The following is a 24197-nucleotide window of genomic DNA, read 5'->3' as shown; positions in this document are numbered from 1 at the left end:
GTTATAATTTACTCAATTACTCCCAACTTTTTTTTGTCTTAAAGTAAAGAAAACCAATAGGAACACACATGGAGCTCTATAAATGGTCCAGACTTTCTTAATTTGAGATTTACTCTAGTATCACTCTCTAAGCTCTCTAACCACTGCCTCCAAATTCTTCATTCAATCCTAATCATAATAATAATAAATTAATAATCAGCACCTACATTTTTAATGTGAAAGTGGAGCAAATAGTTATATATATATAAACAGGGTCCCCTTTGAAGGAGTTGAAAGAATTTGAATAAACTGATGGAAGGACTTGGTCTTCCAAAGCTTATGAAGGCCACTCCAAAGGCTTTGGTTAAGATCAATTTGGTCTTCCTTGCTTTATTTCTGGTTGTTTACGCAGCTCTTCTTCTCCGGCCAAATTCTTCACTCTATTTTGAGAATGCAGGCTCGCTTGTTAGGTGTTCATTGCGCGAGTGCCATCACAAGGTAAGGTGAGCCTGCACAAGTTTTTCTTCTCTTTCCCCCATTCATTTGCATTTCAAAACCATGAGAAAGCAAACATGATTTTTTTTAAAAAATTTCTGCCTCATCTACTGGCATCATGAGATAGTAAAAGTTGCATGTGTTTCATTTGAAATTTTGAATGAGGATCTTATTCCTTGTAATAATACATCATCATTTTGTTAGAGATTTTTTTTTTTTTTTTCCTTTTTTTCTCAGACTTTTTTTTTTTTTTTTTTTTTTTTGGATGACCCATTTTGTTGAACTTGAATTTTTAGGTGGACACTCTTAAAATGAAGGTGGTGTTGGAGGAGACTCAAGCCAATTCACAAAAGCCCAAGGGAAACCTGAGTGAGCTAGAAATGCCAAACTTCTTGAATAAAATGGGGAAAGGAATGAAGATTGGAATGGTCAACATGGATCACAGAGATGTGAGTAAATGGAGCACACACAGTGAAACTATACCAATCAAATTTGAAAGGGTCTCAGAGTTATTTGAATGGAAAGATTTGTTCCCTGAATGGATAGATGAAGAGGAAGACACAGACGTGGCAACATGTCCCGAGATACCAATGCCAGATCATAGAATCTATGACAATTTGGACATGATAGTAGCTATACTGCCATGCAAGTTTCCAGAAGAGGGCTGGGCAAGAGAGGTGTTCAGACTCCAAGTCCATCTTATTGTGGCAAATTTGGCTGTAAAAAAAGGGAAGAAGGATTGGTATAGTAGGACAAAGGTTGGGCTATTGAGCAAGTGTAGGCCAATGATGGAGTTGTTTAGATGTGAGGATTTGGTAAAACAAGAAGGTGATTGGTGGTTTTTTGAGCCAGAGATGGGGAGGTTGGAGCAGAAAGTTTCATTGCCTATTGGGTCTTGCAAATTAGCTCTACCCCTATGGGGACAAGGTACGTAAAAAGCTTCAAGTCCTTGTTTGATTAGTTTGTTTCAATTATGGTTTTCCCAGTTTTTTTTGCTCTATAGCTGCATTGCGTATATCATATATGTCACAATAAAATTAGACATAGCATATGCAAAAACTTTGAGGTATAAAAAAAATAAATCGCGCCAGATAGGGGTCGAACCTATGACCTTCTGCTTAGGAAACAGACGCTCTATCCACTGAGCTACAGGCGCTTTCTTATGCAAGCGTACGCTTTCAATTCTACAAGAATATAAGAAATAACAGAGTCATTTGGCTGTTAATTAACCGAAGTCAAAGCATCTCTATGCTTTTTTTGGTTTTCTAATAGTCTCATTTTTTAATGTGATTTGGGTAAGTATTAGCTATTAATTAGGGTTGGTTGGCCGAAAAATTGATGTGGACAAATTAAAGAACAAACAAAATTAGTTGATTGCTTTGATGACATCTTTTTGGCTGGGGTAGTTGTGCTTTAGCTGTGTTTCTAAGAAACCTTCATACTTCTTTTAGATGCCGAAAAAGTAGCTTTCATGAAATGTACATTCTCTTTTAAGATTGGGAGACATCTTTTGCTGACATTTTCTTTCAATATAGCTTAGAAATCAAGGAATCTGAATTTTTTTTCAAATTCCCTATCCTCAAATTCACCGTCACATTTTTTTACCCCTAATGAAGAAGAAGTCCGATCTAAATAGTTCATAATACCATATCCTCTAAATAACTTTTGAATTAACATTTCTTCTAGATGATATAAAATTATGTCCATAAATGATGACATGAATCTTTCATCATTAACATTAGACAAATTGACTCGGCCAAAAAAAACAAAAAACAAAAAAGGAGAGAGAGAGAGACATTGGTCAATCAAGTCATTATTAATTTTTTTTTAGGATAAAAAATTATTAATTATTTTTTAATGCATCATTTCCATACCTACATGGCTAGTTCACACAAACATAGTTGTGAAAAAAATTCCCTACTCCATAATAAATGTGCTTTTTCACAGTCAAATTTTAGCTATAAGATTCTCATTATAAATGACATTTAGTAAAATATAACATTATTCTTAAAGTAACGTATCAAAATAACTCATGTATAAAATATAATAGTATAACATAGTCTTGTATCTCCTTTTTATATTTCACTTTATACTTCATCAATTAAAATGAAACATAATATTTTTATTCGATTGATAAAACTACAATCCTACTTGTTTCGATGTTTAATCGATGAAAAAATCATTAATACACAGGTATCCACGAAATCTACGACCTCTCCAAGATCCAAAGCTCTACAATAACACCAAAAAAAGAAGCCTATGCCACTGTTCTTCATTCCACAGAAGCCTATGTTTGTGGTGCCATAACCTTAGCCCAAAGCCTCATCAAAACTGGAACCAAGCGTGACCTACTCATGCTCATAGACAACTCCATCTCTATATCCAAACGCAATGCCCTCGTCGCTGCCGGGTGGACTCTCCGAATCATCGAACGAATCAGAAACCCTAGAGCCGAAAATGGCACGTACAATGAGTACAACTACAGCAAGTTCCGACTTTGGCAACTCACTGACTATGACAAAGTCATATTCATCGATTCAGACATCCTCGTACTACGTAACCTTGACTTGTTATTCCATTTTCCTCAAATGACAGCCACTGGCAACGATGTTTCGATCTTCAATTCCGGCATCATGGTCATTGAGCCTTCGAATTGCACGTTTCGAGTTTTCATAGACCGTACAAAGGACATAATTTCGTACAATGGTGGTGACCAAGGTTTCCTTAACGAGGTCTTCGTGTGGTGGCATCGTTTGCCGAGGAGAGTGAACTACTTGAAGAACTTTTGGGCTAACACAACGTTGGAAGCGACCGTGAAGAACCATTTGTTTGGAGCTGACCCACCACAAGTTTATTCTATACATTATTTAGGGTTGAAGCCATGGCTTTGTTACAGGGACTATGATTGTAACTGGGACATTGGGGACCAACGTGTTTATGCAAGCGATGTGGCACACCAAAGGTGGTGGAAATTTCACGATGATATGGATGAAGGGTTGCAAAAGTTTTGTGGGTTAACGGAACAAAGGAGGATTGAGTTGGATTGGGATAGAATGAAAGCTAGAAAGATGGGTTTGGCTGATAAGCATTGGGGGATTAAAATTACAGATCCTAGACGAAAGCATTTGATTACATAGAATTTTGTAATAATTCTCTCTCATTTTTATTTTTTTATTTGATTTTCCTTTTTTTTGTTTCACTTAATTTATGTGTGAATAGATTGTCACGAGAGAATGCATATGAGACATTGGGAGTTCTTAGTCGTTATATTTATTTTTGCAGGGATTTATGTCTCATTTTTATTTTTTTATTTGATTTTCCTTTTTTTTGTTTCACTTAATTTATGTGTGAATAGATTGTCACGAGAGAATGCATATGAGACATTGGGAGTTCTTAGTCGTTATATTTATTTTTGCAGGGATTTATGGCATTTTATACTCTCTCTCTCTCTCTCTCTCTCTCTCTCTCTCTCTCTCTCTCTCTCTCTCTCAACTTTTGTTCTAGGAATATTCCTAGCCCCAAGGTTCACGTCTTGAGCTAGGTGCAATATTAGTCATCATAAGTCATAAATTTGGGATTTTTAGGAAGAAGAAGGGAAAAAAAAAAAAAACCAGTACTTTGTAGTTTGTACTCGTGCAAAATGGGGAATTCTATCCTTTTGCCCATATTTTAAAAAAAATTTAGCAATATGTCCATGTTTTGAAACTATTTAGGTCCATGTCTCTGTTTTAATAAAATCGAGTTTTAATGTAAAACTCGATTGGTTTAAAATCAAGTTTTGCCAAATGAAACTTAAAAAAAAATAAATAAATAAATAAAAATTGTGGAACTCAAGTTCATGGAGCTCGAGTTCCTTTTTCTTTTTCTTTTTTAAGTTTGATCGCTCTATACTCGATTTTTTACAAATCGAGTTTTACATTAAAACTTAATTTTGAGAAAATCAAGTTTCAAAATAAGGACATAAACCTAAATAGTTTTAAAACAGGAACATATTGCTAATTTTTTTTTTAAATAAGGGCAAATTGTGGAACTCAAGTTCATGAAACTCAAGTTCCAATTTTTTTTTTTTTTTAAGTTTAATCGCCCCATACTTGATTTTCTACAAATTGAGTTTTACATTGAAACTCGATTTTTTCAAAATCGAGTTTCAAAACAGAGACATAAACCTAAATAATTTCAAAACATGAACATATTGCTAAAAAATTTTAAAAATAAAGGCAAAATGCTAGAATTCCCGTGCAAAATAAGGAATACAATAAAAAATGCTCAATTTTCCAATCAACTTTTGGAAGACAGTGCCATTTTGTAATTAAAATAAATTCTTGTGTCTTCACGGCTTCACGCTAGTGGGCCAGTGGCTATGTCGTGTTGAGATGAGTATACATTAGAATACCCATCATGGACCCATGTAACCAACTTAAAATCATTATTTTGTTGAGTTTGTAATAAGTACGAATCATTACAATTTGTTCAATAAACACATATGGGTTAACACATAGACCACCTATTTCAATCCATTAAAAAAATCATAAAATAAATGATTTGTTAATATAACTATCAAAAGTTTTTAATTATTTAGCTTTATATATAAAATTCAAATTCATGTTTGACAAAAATGATATTTATTCATGTGGATCAGGTCATTTTGGATTGATTACAAGTTAAATAAGCTAATATGGAATTAATCTGCTTATTAATCATATCAAAATGGGACAACATGTTTTAATAAAAGAATTTTATACTACACACTAATTCGCTTTAAAAAAATGTGTCGTGTTTGTGAGTCGTGTCAAATAACTCAAATATTGTCATCTTTGCCAAAAATTTAAGTAACTATACAATTCAAATTTTAACATTTGATTTGACGCAGATATACCAAAATCCTTGCAGCGCAATGACATGCCATCCCATCCGATCTCTCTCATTGAGAAAACTTGATGTTAAATTCTTACTCTCACTTCTTGTAAGAAAAAACATAAACATTTGATGCAGTTTAGGTAAGATCAAGTCATTTACATAAATGGCCACGCTTAATTTCCATTTATGGCTATCAATTTCTTGAGAATGGCTCCATTGACAACTTAGGGCACGTTTGGTAAACTGTAATAGACACTGTAATGTAACAGCTATTCCTATGATTTAGCTATTCAATAGTTTTGTTATATTTTTATTATAGGGAATAGTCATTCCTTATGAATAGTTATTCTTTAAAATGAAGAATAACTACTTCTCTCTAAAAGGGTTGTAATAGTTATTCCTCATTAGATGTAATAATTTCTAATATCAATACATTTTCAAATAAATAAAATTTCTATATTCACCTAACAATTATGGAAATAAAAAATCATCAAAAAATAACTCATCTCTCTAAAATTTAAAATATATTATTTTCTAGGAAAAATAATTGTATGAATGAGATATTTCCTAAAATAGATCATAAGTTTTATTCTAATGTTATAACTCACAACCAAATTAATGAATAAGTTTAGTTATTCAATTACAACACATTTTATTCCCGGTAATAAAGATTATCATTCCTGTTTAATTCACATTCAGTGTACCAAACATACCCCCAGTATATTGTGATAAAAAGAATGGACTCTGAATCTAACCATCAATTTTAATAAGTTGGAATTTTGAAATTCAAATGCGGTGTCTAAATCAAAATGGAAGTAAATATCCATTGAGCGAGAAAGCAAAGTGATTCATGAAATAGTCATATATCTACGTTTTGTGTCAAGGATAAGTAGTCCACAAAAAGTCAATTATTTTAGGGTAAAATATCATTTTCATCCCTGAACTTTCATAAAAGTTTAATTTTCACCCCTAAACTTTTAAAAGTTCTTTTTTCGTCCCTAAACTTTACAAAATGTTTTGCTTTTCATCATTTTATTTAAGTCTGCTAGTTTATATCCTACGTGGCTTAACGGAGTGCTGACACGGTATCCAACCTAGACCAAACTAATTTATTTTTAAAATTATAAACACGTGGTGCACAATAATTGGCTCACATGGGTTTAAAAAAAAAAATTGGTGAGACAAATTTGCCCCTCACGCCCCTAACCCAATCTAATCCTCAATCTAGTCCCAAAATTTTCAAAATTTGAAAGGCTGAAAGTAGCCTGAAACCCCAACGCCACTGCCTTGTCCCACAGCCTAAATCAGCAACCCAAACGGCGACCCCAACCTGGAGACGAAGTACTGCTGACGGAGTGTTCAAAGGCAACTCCAACCACCAATTATAGAAAAATCCATATGAAAATTTCAACCAAGACATGGGTATATGGATACAGAGCTTAGCTCTCCAACAAATTTCAAACAATACAGCAAGAATTTTGCCAAAAATCAAACACCAATTCAGGAATAACTTCACTAAACTTCGTAAAAAGAAAAACAAAATTTTGTCCTCTTTCAAAACAAAGCAACACCGATTCAATATCAAACCATGCACCCATATCAAAATTTTGGCGTATCATGGGCTAATCTTTTAAACAAGACAAGAATCAAGGTAAATTTCAAGTAAAGAAAAAAGAAAAACCTCAACCCCAAGATAAAAACAAAGAGGGCCGAAACAAAATTTTCTAATAAACCTGAAAGAGCAACCTCCGGCCAACCCAAAGATGCCAAAGAATCCTTCAAAAATCTCTCTTTTACTCCAAACCAAACCAGGCAAGTCAATCTCTAAAATCCCTAGTGAAATTTCGATCAAGCAAAAGAGTTTCCTTCCTCAAGAGACTTTCGAAGAAGTAAAGGAAACTGTCTTCTCTTTTGTGTTGCTTCAGAATCTGTTAGCTTCAACAACAGAGGGAGGCTACCTTTGAACACTGTGTCGCCAGTACTCCGTCACTAGGTTGGGGTTGCCGATTAGGGCTGTGGGACTGGGGAAATTATTTTAGTCCAAATGATAGACAAATGTTGTGGTTTACCATTCTACTAAAAGAGTCACATCCGTTTAAAATTGCAGGGTTAAAAAAAAATTTAAGTAAAAAACTGATTATTGACTCAGCAATTTTAAACAAGTAGGAGCCTTTTAGTGGAATGATGGACAAGTGACGTGGTCTACCAGACGACTATATAATTTCTCGTGGAACTAGCTAGAATTTCACTGTTTTAACCTTTCAATATTTGGGGATTTTTTAGATTGGATTGCGATGAGTGGGTGTGGGGGCAAATGTCTCACAACAAAATCTTAATCCACTTGTGCCAATCATTTTGCACCATGTGTTTATGATTAAAAAATAAATTAGTTTGGTCCAATTCAAATACCACGTTAGCCATCCATTAAGCCACATAAGACATAAACTAACAGACATAAACAAAATGATGAAAAATAAAACATTTTGCAAAGTTTATGGACAAAAAAAGAACTTTCAAAAGTTTAGGATTGAAAAACGAACTTTTATGGAAGTTTAGAGACGAAAATGATATTTTGCCCATTATTTTATCCAAAACTTTGACTTATTCTCTCTAATAACGAATTTCTCCAGGTTAATTAGTAGTCGGATTGTTAGTCTCTATCATAAATTCATAATAGAGGGCCTAAAGAGCAGTGAACCAAGAAAATGATTGGGTACAAGGCAAGGATTAGAGATTATTGTGGAAACTGTGAAAGGATTAGTTGAGCAAACCCACTTAGGTACACCTACTAAATGCCCTAATTTATATCTGATGTTCATGCATGGTCCAGAAGAAAATGATATGATAAAGTATTTTCATTACTCTCTCACTTGATGTAAAAAAAAACATAAACATTTGATGCAGTTTGGTTATGATCAAGTCATTTACATAAATGGCCACACTTAATTTCCATTTATTGCTATCAATTTCTTGAGAATGGCTCCATTGACAACCTAGTATATTGTGATAAAAAAGAATGGATTCTGAATCTAACCATCAGTTTCAATAGGTTGGAATTATGAAATTCAAATGCAGTGTCTAAATCAATATGGAAGTAAATATCCATTGAGCGAGAAAGCAGAGTGATTCATGAATTAGTACTCTATCTGTGTTTTGTGTCAAGGTTAAGTAGTCCACAAAAAGTCAATTATTTTAACCAAAACCTTGAATTGTTCTCTCTAATAACGAATTTCTCCAGGTTAATTAGCAGTCGGAATGTTGGTCTCTATCATAAATTCATAATAGAGGGCCTAAAGAGCAGTGAACCAAGAAAATGATTGGGTACAAGGCAAGGATTAGAGATTATTGTGGAAATTGTGAAAGGATTGGTTGAGCAAACCCACTTAGGTACACCTACTAAATGCCCTATACTAATTTATATATAATGTTTATGCATGGTCCAGAAGAAAATGATATGATAAAGTATTTTTTTTGTTTTTTTTATAAGAGATATGATAAAGTATTGGTATATTATAAAGTCTTATTCGAAATTCAATAACTCAACTACTATTAGGTCCAGAAACCCTACGATCTGCCAAAGAAAACAATACTTTATTGGGTTTGGGTAGCTAGAGAGTTTATTAAGAAAATGATACTTAAAAGGACACATTGATAGGGAAAGGTGAGCAGTGAGCAGTCTTATGTATGAAATTTTCCGTGATATTGATCACGGATTTGTGTAGCTCAAAACTAAGCAGTTTGTCTAACTTTGTACTGAACATTTTTTGTTGAATGTATATTAAAGTATACTTGTATTTTGAAAATGTGAGAACAAAAAAAAAAATTAAAATTTTAAGAAATTGTACATAAAAGTTAAAAGCTAAAAGTTGAACTTATAGCAAAAGATGTTGAAGTTATGGAAAGCATGGGCTAGAAAGCATAAAAGACGTCAGACAACTTGAGTTGAGTCGTCAATGGAGGAGTGAGAATTTTAGTTCAAGGGACAATATAAAAATAGAAGTAAGACAAAATTAATTCTAGAATATTAACTAATATAAATACAAATAAATTAATCGTTATATGATGTTTTTGTTTTTAAAATCAACTTAAATATATCAATATTTATTTATTTTTCTATACCTTAGATTGTGTTCATTGCAAGGAACCTAAAAAAAGAATATATGACATTATAGAAGAATTTAATAAAACAACAAAAATTTGGCACATTTATTTAGGATGTTATGATAGTAATAGGATAACAAAAATTTGGCACAGATCTGATATGGTTTGTAACAGAATAGTTTATTCTTAGTTTTTATTGCAGTTCATGTTTTACCGAAAAAAAAAAAAGGATAACCTTTTATAACTTTAAGGCTACGTAGTATGCATAAGACTTTTTTATTTCTTGACTAAAGAGTTTGAAATATATATATATATGTATATATATATTCTATCTTAATTAGATTGTGTTCATTGCAAGGAACCCTTAATTAAAGAGTATATGACATCATAGAAGAATTGAAGAATAACAACAAAAATTTGGCATATTTATTTTGGATGTTATGATAGTAATAGCATACCATTTTATAACTATAAGGCTACGTAGTACATATAAGACTTTTTTTTATTTCTTGACTAGAGAGTTTGAAATATATATATATATATATATATATGTCTTAAAATATTGTACTTAAGTTTGCCCTTATATATGGTAAAAGGGGAAACAACTTTAAGATCTCCATTTCGTAAAGGGAGTCAGGGTTGAACTTAGAATTAAACAAGAGAGAGCTTTGAGTAGCTTGGATATCTTTAGAAGAATTGAAAAGAAATTAAGCAATAAATATATCAATTTGTAAATGAGAAACTTCAATGAAAATAAATGGTAAGTACATTTTGAGAAGAGAATATATGTTTACTATTGATTCGACTCAATTCTCATATGAGATCATATGCCTTTTCCTAGAAGAGGGCACTGATTTAACACTGCAAAACAATTGAAAATTAGTTGCTTTACAAAATGAGTTTATTTTTCAAAATTTATAATGGTGCTCTCTGAAAATCATTTGTATATTATACATGGTCCCCTCTCAGAATCAAAATTTGGGCTGGTTAATTTGGAGGGTAGCCCATAGGTCCAAGTCCAACAATGCTCTACCCTCCATATATCCCTATGAAGAAATCTCAATGCGACATTGGGCCTATTGTACAGTAGTAGGGCCCATAAGTCCATGACTATAACTAATTGAGATCTAGTCCACTTGAATTCACAATGAACTTTAAAGTGAAAAGCCTCTTGGTTTTATTGGGCCAAGTTGGAAATTGTCCTCCTAGATCCTCATCAGTGTTCTCTTTCCTTCGTTTTGGGCTGGTTAATATGGAGCACACAACCCCGAAACTTGTGAGGTATCAAACCCAAAGGGTGGCAAAAGAAAAGGCACTTGTTTTGAATATGGGCTTGTATATTGGATGGGCTTTCTTTCAACAAATGGAAATAAAAGGTTTTTAACCATAATAATAAAAAATAATAAAAACCCTGCAATCTAAAAGTCTCAGATGAGAGTTTTTTTTTTTTTTTTTTGTTCGTTCTCAAAAGATAAATCTTGAACTAGTAATTGTTTCTCCAAATCCATTTATTTAATCGCTAAATCTAAACAAAAGCTAAAAAAGGTGTTGTATTTGTATGGAAAGAACTTTTAAGAAAACAAAAATAGAAAGATGTGTATATTATTTTTTATTTTCAATTTTTAGAATAAAACCCACATTATTTGAGAAGACTTTTTTCTCTGGGGGAGATTTTATGAGATTCTTTTATACATTCAATATTGTCTTGTCAACGTTAGCTAGCTTGTCATATTTTCAAATTTCAACCCTATCAAACACCTTCTTACAAAATGATAGAGACAAATTAGACAATTACCATGCGACCTGCACGTACCTCTTGTCACTTTTATAGTCTGGTGCTAAAATTTAACAATTAAATTGTGAATTTATACAAGAGATAATTGGTTGTTAACACCTCCTGTTGTAAAATTAGTACTCCCTCATTCATATAAAATAAAATTGATTTATTATTATTATTATTATTTATACGAAGTAGTATATAACCCATGCTCACGCATAGGAAAGACGAATTATAATGGTGCTATTGATGTTAATTTAGATTATCAAATATATAAGACATTAGTTCAACTAGGACATTTGGAGGTACTAAAATAATTTTCCCTAGCAATTTTAATGATATTGGTTATGCTAAGTTTTTCATTACACTACTGTTATGTATATAATTTTGAAAATCACTATTGGACACTACCATACAATATTAATTTACTATCATTGTCCGTGAAATATTACTAAATACAACACAAAATAAAAGAATAAATTAGTTTAATAGTATCTCTTAAATTGAATGTGGATATGTGCATGAGTTCGTTTAGCTCAATTACAGTTTGTTACGTTCAAGATCTTCATATACAAAATATCTAAATAGAAACAGTATAAAAAAATATACTCATTAGTTCAAAAAAAAAAAAAATAACCACAAAAATTTAAACAATTTAATTTGTATGAAAAACTAACAAAGGCAAAATCTAATTTTGATTCTAATCAAATTTTCTCTAAACTTTGGTTTTAAATATATATTACCTAGGTTTATTTATATTGGACTCCTCGTTTTCTACATTGAATTAATTCACTTGTCACAAAATTTTTTTTTTTAAAAATAGATTAGATGGGATACGTGGCGCAAAATTAAATTCTAATTGAAATCTAATTTTTACACTAAATTAACTTACTTGGCACAAAAATTTAAAAGTTTTAATTAAATGAGACACATGATGCAAAATTAAACTCTAATTGAATTTTAATTTAAAATATAATTGGATTTCCTCTCAGCTTAGATTGTATATATATATATATATATATATAGTAGCATGTAACCCATGCATACGCATAGATACATTTAAAAATGAGCACACTTTTTAATCATAAAAAGATACATAATTGATTGAATTATTATAAAAAATAAATATAATTAGATGCATATTAAAATTTCTGTTGAAGTTTAATACTACTTATTATTATTTTTATTCTGATTTGAATAAGATAGAAAGTGTGGTGACTTTGGTTGAGTAGATATATGATTGGTTTTTTATTTTTATATTCATTAGTATTTAGTATTGAACTCTTAGTATTTTGTACTCATTAACTTATTTGACACAAATATTAAAAAACTTTAGTGGACACATGGCACAAAATTAGCCTATAATTAAAATCTAATTTGAGATCTAATTAATTTTTCTCTCAACTTTGGCTTTAGTTATATATATATATATATATATATATATGAATGAGAGATTTGAATCTCAAACCTTAACCTACAAAGCTTTTAGCAAAAGGCAAATTTTTAGTCCATTTGACACACTTATAGTACATGCCACATTTTGGATACATTTACATATCACATCGGATTTAAAGTATTGAAGTATTGGACTGTGTCCCTTGGCAAAAAGAGTCTTACTTAGAGCATTCACATCAAATGTGCTAAAAATTTTAGTTTATAGCAACTCAAAAAACTATTTTATCTCTATATATTAAGAGGATTCAAAAAGTTAATTATAACTTCAAAAAATGTCAAAAATACGCATAATCTAATTAGATAATCTTTATTATTAAAAAATAAAAAATATGATTAAAATTGTAATTCAACAAAATTCAAAAACAAGAAAAAACTTTGTGTCCAAAAAATAAGTACACTTTCTATCTAAACATATCTCACGTATATTTGATACATTTTGTCCTAAAATCTAGCATACACTAAACCCAGCATACACTAAACCCAGCAATTTACTCTCTTTCAAATTCTAAATTTTAGTTTTATAAAAATCTCTTCTTGTGTAACCTCTCTAACAATAGATAAATTCAAAATAAGTTTTGTTGCACGTGCGAAGTACGTGTGATAAGGCTAATCTATTTTAACACATTGCATTATAATACACTCAACATCTAACATTCTATTCTTTTACCACTTAATTTAAATATTGATTATTTATTTTTTATTTGGTAAATTGCAAATTACACCCCTAAAGTTTGGGGATAATTGGATTTTAGACCCTGAAATTTCAATATTTGGATTTTACCTCCTAAAGTTTGGGGTCTTTGGATTCAAATACCCCAAAACTTTAGGGAGTAAAATCCAAACACTCCTAAAATATAGGGGGTAAAATCCAAATTCTGAAACGTCGGGATGTAAAATCCAAACACCACCAAACTTTAGGAGGTAAAATCCAAATTCTAAAACTTCAGGATGTAAAATCCAATCACCTCCAAACTTTAGGAGTGCATTTTGCAATTTACTCTTTTTTATTTTACCACTCAAGTCGCTCTCTTTTACTTTCAATTAAATAACGTTTTTTTTTTCTTTTTATTTTTTTATTTTTTATGTTTACCATTTTTTTTTTTTTTTGAGAAGAAAGACAATACATTTCATTTAAGGAAGGCTGTGAAGATCAACCTGTAAAACAGAGGTAACGTTTGGTAGTACATCTTCCATTCAGATTTGGAATTGAAAGCTGCAAATTGCTCTCTTTGTAGGCAAGTGAGCTACAGTGTTATAATACTTACGTACATGGGAACAATTAAACAACATTTTTTATGTTTACCATTTAGTAAGAGTAAAGTTTCAGAAATAGCAGTTTACTATGTATCTATTTTTTTTTTTTCAGCCGCAACTTTTGACTATTATCCTGTGAATAGTACACTTGTACACTATTCATAGGTCCCACAAACTTCACTTTTTAGCCACTTTTTCATTGAAAATGGGTCACACGGCACTATTCACATATTTAAAAATTATTTTGCTACAATGTTTTCAATTTTTAGTTTTCAATAAAAATAAGTTGTATCCAAACGGACCCTATATATAAGTTTGACACCTTTGATTTAGTGAGCGTTTGGGGTGGGTGTCTACACGTCTGCGTTTCTCCAGTTCGCGTTTTTGGATTTTTTTTTCCTGTGCGTGAACAGTAACATCATATGGGTTCACTATGCAGGGGACAAAAATCACTGTTCACACACTGTTCGTCACTATAGCAGCCCTGTTCATACATTAAAAAGTATTAAAAATGGGTCCCACGGTACTATTCACACATTTAAAAATTATTTTGCTACAGTGTTTTCAGTTTTTAGTTTTCAATTTCAGCAACAATAAGTTCAATTCAAACGAACTCTTAGTTTGTTTTTTGGTACTAAAATGAATCCCCTTAATGCAGCGCTTAGCATAAGGTTACCTTCCCCAAATCCCAAGCTTTTTTACCTTCTACAAATAGATTTTTTTTTTCTTTTTCCAAAACTTCTTCTGGTTTCTCAAACACCTTGGGATCCTTTTTTTTTTTTTTTTTTGAGAAAGACCTTGGGATCCTTTAATTTCATTACAAACCGTGAAAAAGTCACAGACTCTCAGTTACTTTTCAAACAGAAAATTCAACCACCGCAAAACAATTAATCCAACGGTCCCAATTTGGCCAATAGGTCGGTGTTGTGAGATAAGATCTGGACCTCACTCTCCAACATTTTTTTTTGGTAAAACTCACTCTCCAACATTGAAAGTGGTATTTTCGTCATTTACGGTAATGACGAAATCTCAAATCTCTACTTCTAAATTTGTCATTGGACTACATTGTCCAGTACTAGTTGAACGTGATTCATAAAAATCTGGCGTAATTAAAACTATATGACAAGGTTATAATAGTCTTTTGGGGAAGATTAATGTTACACCCTCTATTAAGCGCGTGAAGGAGCAGTTCATGATGGGCGGTGACTTCATTTATATTTTATTCCTTTACTTTAAAGTGTAATATCTTACAAAAATTTAGAGGGGACCTTCATTATTTTATGAAATTTTGGAAATTGCTTTTGTTTGTGTTCTTTCAAAAACTATTATAGAATATATGGCAACTCCTATAGGTTGATGAAGGACAAATAATAGGACATATTTGAAAATTAAGGAAAAAGATAGTGATGTCATTTTTAATATTTTTTTAGAATAAAATAATTTAACCATAAATCTTACTAAATGATTGTATAAATTATCTACACCAAATTATTAAACTTATTATTGGGTCACTTTTATTTCTTCCACAATTTGCTATGGTGTAATTTTAATAAAAAATAATAGGGTAAATTGTAAATTATATCTCTAAAGTTTGAGATTGTTTAGATTTTATTTTTACATCTTAAAATTTTAAAATTTGGAAATTTTCTCTGAAATTTGGGAGTGCTTGAATTTTACATTATGACATTTTAGAATTTGGATTTAAACTCCTTATTTACACCCTAAATTTATGAAAATTTTAAGATGTAAAATCCAAACACCCTCCAAAATTTTAGGGAGTAAAATATAAATATCTCTAAAATTTAGCAGGTAAAATCTAAATTTTAAAATATAAAAGTGTAAAATTCAAACACCTCCAAATTTTAAGGGATAAAATCCAAGTTTTAAAATTTTAAGATATAAATCCAAATACCCCAAATTTAAGAGTGTAATTTACGATTTACCTAAAATAATATCAACAACATCTCAGACTTCAGATATATGTAGCTAAATTTTATCCACTAACTAATTTAAGTTCAGTTCAATTTTACTATAATTATAACTTCTTCTTTTTCTATGAATGCCAAATTCATAACTTACAGTCAAACTTACCAAAAAAATTGATCATTCGGTTTGGTAAACGAACACATTTTTTTTTTTTTTTTAGAAATTCTACTTGTTTATTAAACCTCATATAGTTGATTATCATACCAACTTTTTTCTTTTCTTTTAATTTTTTATAAATATAAAGCTAAACTATATTAAATTTAAAAAAAAAAAAAAAAAATCAACTGAATTGAGCTGAGCTGAGCTGTAGTCGACGCTCCGGTATTCATATTATAGTCAAAAATAAACTTTGTGTCGTAAGATTCCTTTTCAAAAAACGAACACTTTCATTAAAAACCACGAGACTGTTTTTTCCTTCGCGAAAACAAAAAAGCGACAACAACATAATTATAACTATAATAATTTCGTTTCTCAAACCAAAAACAAAAACAAAACAAAAAAACAAATAAGTGTTTTCATTTTGAATGAGAGAAAGATAGAGCGTACAGAATGGATCTAGTACTCTGTGTGTGAAGAGGTAGGCTCCACGTAATTTCCTCTTTCTAATTTTAGCACTCAATTTTTCCACCTTAACTATATTCTCATAATAATAATAATAATTATTATTATTTTCTTCTACTAATTATTTTTGTTAATTTCAGCCATATTTAATATCCAATTCCATTTGACTTTTCATTATTTCGCTTCTACTCTATCCCGGTACGTTTCTCTTTCTTCTTTCTCTGTTTTTTCCATTTTTTACATGTAATTGTTGTTTCAAATTAGCTCTGTAAATGTTAGATTTTGCACTTTGGTTGTTCAAGAATTGTGGAAAGGAAATTCTGGGAATTTGAAATCCTGGAAATTTTGTAATTCGTGTAGTTGGAGAATTGTTGTGAAGCTTTGATTGGTAGTCTTAATTGTTATTTTTTTTCTTGGTTTTTTGATTTCCTAAAGTTCGTGAAAACTTTGAAGCTTAATGACAGAACAGCTTGGATGGATTGAGCTTTTGCAGCTACTATAAGAGATTTTGAGATTTTTTGGTCTTCTATGAATGTTTATGGAGAATCTTAGAGTTGAAATGTTACTTTTTACATGTATATAATTGGAAGAGAAAAATATTAAACCAGTTTGTTATAAATAAGAATTTTATTTTATTTTTACTTGTTAATATTGTTTATGCTTGAGGTTAATCAATGTAAAAAGTTCTTATCTTGTGCTTGCCCTTTAAACTCTTATTTGGGGTGGAAATTAAAGGGTTAAGTTTGAAGCTCAGGGTGAACATGGTTTCTTTGTGAGGTATAGTTAATTGGTATGGTTTTCGAAAGCAAGGTGTTGTCTATAAAATGTACACAGACCTTGCAATAGTTTGTGTTGGGTTCATTTTATGCTGGTGTGGTTGGTAGACCTTGCAATTTAGATAGCATGCAGAATTTAGAAAGTTGGTGCAGTTTCAAAACTTTATAAAGGACCCTTCGGCTTCATATTACTATATAATGGTTATAGCAGCTAACTTATTCTTGCAAAAATGAAAATCTAACGGCTTTTGGTGGACAACAGATATCTTTTTCGGCCTTTTTGGGTGCTAGTTGAATTGAAATAGGATGTGATAAGAGTACCTGGATAAATGAGTCCTGTAATTGGATAATGCATTTCAAAAGTTGTGTGTGATTAAAACATTACTTTCCACTGGTTGGATTGGTGCTAGTTTCTCCAGTTAAGCATCCTGTTCAGTGTTGTGTTCGTTAGTGAGTCAGTATTCCCTTCCCCTTTTTATAAAATATTCATTCAATTGGTGAAAAGGACAAGTAAGCAGCTGAATTTGATGATCATGAATGAACACATCCTCATGGTAGCTGAATGAATGCTTTGTTAGATGGACCCTTTGTGATGAAATTAAAGAAGTTTTAGTTGAAGGGTACTCTAAGTTGATGAATCGGTTACTTGGACATCCTCTTCTGCTTGGAAGTTTTGGAATAATGTTAAAGGGACTATGAGAGAAAATCTAATTTTTCTTTGTCAATAATAAATCCAGGATGCTGCTAGATGGCGGTGGCACGCACTGTAATTAAACCCAGGCCATGTATTAAAGAACAGTGTAGTAAAGATCTGTTGTCCGTCTTGGTTTGTTGAATCTTCAAGGAGTACGAAACTAGAAGGTTGTTTACCTAAGATAGTCATAAAGGTTAATTACAATAATTTCTTGATTGCATACTGTCAAATGCTATGAATTTCTTTTATCTTTTATGTGGTGAGACTGAAGATGTCATCAATCCTATTTAGTAATTATGGATTCAAATCCTATTTAATATGTTTTGATGCAGATATGGCCATCAATAATCTCAAAATCATTTTTATCAATTGCACCATGACCATCTTTCCGCATTTGTTTGCTAATTATCTCGCTCAACTCTTCTTAGAATCTTTATACTGTGGTTACAAGTTGGAATCCTTTCTGGAATCATTTCTAGCAGGGCCACAAGTAAATGTTTCCTGATCCTTAACCCTGCTTCTGTTTCTTTTTGACCTCTCTTCACCACACACTTTTAATTGTCCATGTTTTTCCTGCAAGGCTTAACTTCCATGCTCAAAACATGTCAATTATCTGTGCCTTTGGCTGAAATGTATATCCCATTCCCAGTTTCCCCACCTTGATCAGCCTAACAATGGAATTAAATGGAAAAAATGAAATACAATGGTAAATGATGATGAATAGTATGTGCAGAAAACAAGGTGAATTTATGATTGATCCAATCTATCTTATATTTGAATTCGTCAATTTGCTTCTTAAGGAGTTCCAGCTTGTTATTATTCTAGCCGAGCAATGGTTATAAATTTTCAATATTGTCAAGAATTGCACAAACCAGGCAATAAATTTCTTGTCATTTTTTTTATGCTCATTTTTGCTAATTTAGCTTCTGTTTAATTGAATTTTAGATACCCTTGTGGCACTTCTTAAAACTTTCTTAGTATGGAGGATACTAAAATTACTGAAGAGAAGCCTCCTCAGGATGTGAAAATTGCTCATGAGATGCCTCCTCCTGAAACTTCCTTGCCCTCTCCCATGACAAACCCAGTTACGACTAATGGAAAAGTGGAACCCAACGATCAGTCTTCAGAAACTGTACAGGATGCATCTGATGGTCCATCTCTGGGACAAGATCAGCTTCTCCCAACATACACTTCAGCTTCAACCTCAACAGATGAGGTTGATAAAACAGAGACATGCCAACCAGATATAACACTGGAAAATTCTAAAACTGGAGAGATAATAGATTCCAATGATGAACAGAAAACTCAAGATGGTTCCTCTATTGACAGTGCTCATGTTCATGTGGATGAAGTTACACCACCTGCTTCCTCTCCTGAGGTAAAAGCATCAAAAAATGAAGACCTTGTAGTGTCGTCCGATGAGCATTCATCCCTGGCGGTAAATGAATCCCAAAATGAGGACCACATAGTGCTGTCTGAAGAGAATTCATACCCTGAGGTAAGGGGGAAAATTTTGTGGATCATGTAGTGCTATCTGATGAGCTTTCTCTGCATCATGCATAGTTTGCCAATATTGCCGTTAAAAAACCAGTAACAATTGATCCTTCTAAACATGCTGAGCAGGTTGATGTAAACAGAGGACTTATTGATACTACAGCACCTTTTGAATCTGTCAAAGAAGCTGTTTCCAAATTTGGAGGAATTGTTGATTGGAAAGCCCATAGAATCCAAACTGTGGAGGTAGATATACTGTGTTATTGTGATCATTATCAATTAATGTGCTCAACTTTATATATATATATATATATATATATATACATACATGTATGAATGTATGTATGTATGTATGTATGGGTTGGATTCAAGTTAAACCTAGTGTAACTTTAAACTATGTTACACCACTCAATATTTTTTAATTGAATGCAAAGTTTGACAAATCTACCGTTGGATTGCATTATTTTTATATGTTCTCTATACTTGTAAAATTTCAAGATAATCAAAGATCAATAGTCATGTTATTAATCAATTGTTTAAATTCAAGTTTTTGTAATTTAAAATAATGCATAAAAGATGAATTTATAGATCAAATGGTATATAGCATCTGATTAGCATAACAATTGGCATCATGTTAAAAACACGTAGAACATATAATCCAACAGTGAAATTTTCAAAATATAAATTCAATAACAAGTTATTAGGTGGTATAATATTAGTTAGAGTTGCACAGTGTAACTTGCATCCCTTTTGTTTTGTTTTGTTTTAGCTGCAAAGATAATGCCTATAGTGTTTTGGAGATTTTTTTTTGGTTATGGTTTTTGGGGGAGATTCTAAAGTGTTTTGGAGATTACTATGGTGTATATGATATGTTTCAAAAAAGTTGGAAAATGTGTGATTTACTGTTGTGGTTTTGGCTAGAGGCAATAACCATGGTAATGGTTGGTGGTAGTGGTGGCATGGCTATGAAGAGATGATGGTAGTAGTAATGGGGAAATCAGTATAGCTGGAGAGACCTGATTAAAAAATTTATGAGGACGCTATACATTTATTTACTTTTTATAGGCAAGTAGTGCAATTTTATTAATCAAAAGAACTTTAGTTTGCGATGATGAACGCAAAGGAACAAATAGATACTTTACATTTATATAGACTTCATTTCAAATTTATGCTTTGGCCTGAAGACAAAAGTGATTGTAACAGATTTTTCTAATCCAATTCCCTGTTGTAATTGCCATCATAGAAAATCCCAGTTATTGATTTTCTTGCCAGACTGGTGAATACATATCGTTGACCTTAATTAGTCTATAGTTAACCCCAAAGTTTTGGAACTAAAGCTTTTTTGTTGCTGCTGCTGCTGCATGTATGATATTTAGACATTACTGAAAAACTGCCAGGAGCCTTGTAGCTCAACTGGCACTTCTTAGCGTTTCCAAAGGAGATGTCCAAGGTTCAAACATTCCCTCCCCTAACTTTTTAATTATAGAAAAAAATACATTATTTAAAAACTGATAAAAATAGCTAAATTTAAAGAAAGTTAACATTTCACATTAATAGGATTATGACAAATGGGAGGGAACAACTGACTACTCCATGCTTTTCAATTTAGTGACTTGTTAGGTTCCTTTAGCTTTAGGATCTTCTGATTAAGTTTGTTCTTGAGTCGACCTTTTTCTCTTTTTTTTTGATAAGTTTGTTCTCGAGTCAATCTTGTGCCAAGGGCTGCTATGTGGGAGAGTAGCATTGTTATACAGCTTCTACAATGCAGAGAGACAGAGAGGGGCAAAGCACAATTGTTTTGGGACATGGAGTTGTATGATTTTGACCTAACAACTAAGGTGGTGTATTTGGTTGTGGTGTTACTGGTGTGTGGTAATGTCTTTAGCCATGGTAGCAGTACTTGTGCAATTAGTTTGGCAGATGGATGGCTAAAAATTATATGTAGTCATAGGGTTAGTGTTATTGTGATGATGATGATAGTGGTACATGTATGAGATAAAATGTATATTTCTGAAATAATGGCTAATTGATCTAACAAGAAAACAAATTGCACGTTGTTTTTTTCACTTTACTGAATGATTATTTTTGCAGGTTTACTTTCTCTATGTTATGTCAGATGTTTCAGTATAATTAGAAATAACCAATGAAAAGAAGAGGATAGATTTTCAATTCTAGGGTAATGGTTTCAATTTCTGATTATTGCTTGCTGCAAGTTTTTGCTTTCTTTGGTGACTGTTTGAACCTTTTCTGGGATTCATAACATGTTAGTAATTTTATTTGTTCCCTGACTTGCTTCTGAACATTGTATTCAATTGTGGATTGTGACTCACATTTTAAGATTGTGACATGGTCCTACTGAAAATAACTATTATTCTTCTCTGGCTGTGCAGAGACGCAAGCTTGTAGAAGAAGAACTTGAGAGAGTACAGGAGGAGATTCCCGAGTATAAGAGACAGTCAGAGATGGCTGAAGGGGAAAAAATGCAAGTGCTAAAGGAGCTGGACAGCACTAAGAGACTTATGGAAGAACTAAAGCTCAACCTCGAAAGGGCACAAACAGAAGAGCAACAGGCAAAACAAGATTCAGAACTTGCAAAGCTCAGGGTGGAAGAGATGGAGCAGGGAATTGCTGATGAGGCTAGTGTTGCAGCCAAGGCACAGCTTGAGGTGGCTAAAGCCAGGTATACAGCTGCAGTTTCAGACCTAAAATATGTTAAAGAGGAATTAGAAGCACTGTGTAAGGAATATGCTTCTTTGGTGACTGAGAAAGATGTGGCTGCGAAGAAAGCTGAAGAAGCTATTGCAGCATCGAAGGAAGTTGAGAGGACAGTGGAAGGACTGACTATTGAGCTGATTGCCACAAAGGAATCATTGGAGTCTGCACATGCTGCCCATCTAGAAACAGAAGAACAAAGAATAGGAGCTGCAATGGCCAGAGAACAAGATTCTCTTTATTGGGAGAAGGAATTGAAGCAAGCAGAAGAGGAGCTTCAGAGACTTAACCAACAAATTCTATCAGCAAAGGATCTCAAATCAAAACTTGACAATGCCTCGGCCTTGCTACTTGATTTGAAAGCTGAATTGGCAGCTTATATGGAATCAAAATTGAAGGAGGAAACTGGTGAAGGACTCTCAAATGGTGAGCTAGAGGATCAAACAAAGAAAACTCATGGTGATATACAAGCAGCAGTTGCTTCTGCAAAGAAGGAACTTGAAGAAGTGAAGCTTAACATAGAGAAAGCAATTGCTGAAGTAAATTACTTGAAGGTGGCAGCCATGTCCTTAAAGTCGGAGCTTGAAACAGAGAAATCGGCTCTTGCCACCTTAAGGCAAAGAGAAGGAATGGCATCAGTAGCAGTTGCATCTCTCGAAGCTGAGATAGACAGGATAAGGTCAGAAATAGCTCTAGTTCAGATGAAAGAGAGAGAGGCTAGAGAAAAGATGGTGGAGCTGCCCAAGCGATTACAGCAAGCAGCACAAGAGGCTGATCAGGCAAAGACACTTGCTCAAGTGGCTCGTGAAGAGCTGCGCAAGGCAAAGGAAGAAGCTGAGCAAGCAAAGGCTGGAGCAAGTACCATGGAGAGTAGATTACTCGCAGCTCAAAAGGAGATAGAAGCTGCCAGGGCTTCAGAGAAGTTGGCGCTAGCAGCAATAAAAGCATTGCAAGAGAGCGAATCAACTAGAAGCGTCGACGATGTGGATTCACCTACCGGAGTAACACTTTCTCTAGAGGAGTACTATGAGCTCAGTAAACTCGCCCATGAGGCAGAGGAGCAGGCTAACATTAGGGTGGCAACTGCAATTTCCCAAATTGAGGTAGCCAAGGAGTCTGAGTTAAGAAGCTTAGCAAAGTTGGAAGAAGTGAATAAGGAGATGGGTGATAGAAAGGAAGAGCTAAAATTTGCATTGGAGAAGGCTGAGAAGGCCAAGGAAGGGAAGTTGGGTGTAGAACAGGAGTTAAGAAAATGGAGGGCTGAACATGAACAACAGCGACGGAAGGCAAATGCATCGGGTCCACTAGTAGTAAATCCCACTAAGAGCCCGAGGATAAGTTTCGAGGGGAGAAATGAAACATTGAACTATGACCGGGCACCTGATGCTGCCATTCCTACTCATTATGTGTCTAACCCACCGATGCAAGGGATTGACATTGACACTGAGTCATCCACAGATTCAAGGCTTGGAAAGAAAAAGAAGAAAGCCTTCTTCCCACGGGTTCTTATGTTTTTGGCTAGAAAAAGTTCAAATTCAATAAAGTCAACGTAAATTGTCACTGAAACCGGTATATATATTGTCTTTGCTGTTATAGCTTTACCTCTCTATTTTGGGTGGTTCAACATTACTCGAATGTACATGTTGGTATTATTATGTGTATAAGTCGATTGGATTATATTTTGCTCAACGAAAGGATTGTGTGGATGGTGGATTTGGAGGATGTAATAAGTTTGTTGTTGGTGCTTGGTTGGGGGAAGACACATAATAAGGTGGTTATGTAATTTATAGGCTTGTAACATCCATTATCCACTCTTGTAAAAGTTTGTGAGAATTGAGATTGAGCTAGTCAAAGAATTTGAGTTTTTGAGCTACATTTCCTCCCTTGAGAATTGAAAATTTGATTTTCTCACTCAAATGGCATTTATATGTGGGTTGAAAAGATATCTCGGATATATTAAATTTGAAGTTTTCCTGTTGTTAGATGTCTGGTGAAATTCGGACTAGAAACTATTGGCATTTTTCAATTTTCAAATGTTAGTCATTAGAGGTTTAGT

At 32.7% G+C, this 24197-nt stretch overlaps 2 protein-coding genes and 1 non-coding gene across 5 annotated transcripts; 2 read left to right on the top strand and 1 right to left on the bottom strand.

Moving 5' to 3' along the window:
- The first annotated feature begins 119 nt into the window (after window positions 1-119).
- On the top strand, window positions 120-3891 carry LOC115974187 (UDP-glucuronate:xylan alpha-glucuronosyltransferase 2-like). Of its 2 annotated transcripts, none has more exons than XM_031094429.1 (3): window positions 120-477; window positions 771-1401; window positions 2668-3891. In XM_031094429.1, exons 1-3 carry the CDS (start codon window positions 292-294, stop codon window positions 3609-3611), a joined length of 1761 nt encoding a protein of 586 aa, XP_030950289.1. In that variant the 5' UTR covers window positions 120-291; the 3' UTR covers window positions 3612-3891. The 2 variants fall into 2 exon arrangements, with proteins under 2 accessions (XP_030950289.1, XP_030950290.1); XM_031094430.1 differs by having other exon boundaries at window positions 391-482.
- TRNAR-CCU lies at window positions 1558-1630 on the bottom strand. The gene has a single exon. It is a non-coding gene; the product is annotated as a tRNA-Arg (tRNA).
- Window positions 3892-16356: 12465 nt separating the features above from the next.
- On the top strand, window positions 16357-24118 carry LOC115974186 (protein WEAK CHLOROPLAST MOVEMENT UNDER BLUE LIGHT 1-like). 2 transcript variants are annotated; one of them, XM_031094428.1, is made up of 6 exons: window positions 16357-16481; window positions 16606-16663; window positions 17979-18102; window positions 18881-19433; window positions 19559-19675; window positions 21820-24118. In XM_031094428.1, the coding sequence occupies exons 4-6, from the start codon at window positions 18915-18917 to the stop codon at window positions 23692-23694; spliced, it is 2511 nt and encodes an 836-aa protein (XP_030950288.1). In that variant the 5' UTR covers window positions 16357-16481; window positions 16606-16663; window positions 17979-18102; window positions 18881-18914; the 3' UTR covers window positions 23695-24118. The 2 variants fall into 2 exon arrangements, with proteins under 2 accessions (XP_030950288.1, XP_030950287.1); XM_031094427.1 differs by lacking the exon at window positions 17979-18102.
- Window positions 24119-24197: the final 79 nt, after the last annotated feature.

This window comes from Quercus lobata, chromosome 2 (genome assembly GCF_001633185.2).
Source record: "Quercus lobata isolate SW786 chromosome 2, ValleyOak3.0 Primary Assembly, whole genome shotgun sequence".
NCBI classification, from domain to species: Eukaryota; Viridiplantae; Streptophyta; class Magnoliopsida; order Fagales; family Fagaceae; genus Quercus; species Quercus lobata.
Note: the sequence above shows the minus strand (reverse complement) of the source record. Positions and strands in the feature narration are given on the sequence as shown.

Excerpts from the sequence above, each read along its gene's own strand:
- LOC115974187 (XM_031094429.1), top strand. The coding sequence starts at position 292 with ATGGAAGGACTTGGTCTTCCAAAGCTTATGAAGGCCACTCCAAAGGCT. Across the intron at positions 478-770 it reads TGCGCGAGTGCCATCACAAG|GTGGACACTCTTAAAATGAA; the intron begins GTAAGGTGAGCC and ends TTGAATTTTTAG. Across the intron at positions 1,402-2,667 it reads TCTACCCCTATGGGGACAAG|GTATCCACGAAATCTACGAC; the intron begins GTACGTAAAAAG and ends ATTAATACACAG.
- LOC115974186 (XM_031094427.1), top strand. The coding sequence starts at position 18,915 with ATGGAGGATACTAAAATTACTGAAGAGAAGCCTCCTCAGGATGTGAAA. Across the intron at positions 19,434-19,558 it reads AAGAGAATTCATACCCTGAG|GTTGATGTAAACAGAGGACT; the intron begins GTAAGGGGGAAA and ends CATGCTGAGCAG. Across the intron at positions 19,676-21,819 it reads ATAGAATCCAAACTGTGGAG|AGACGCAAGCTTGTAGAAGA; the intron begins GTAGATATACTG and ends CTGGCTGTGCAG.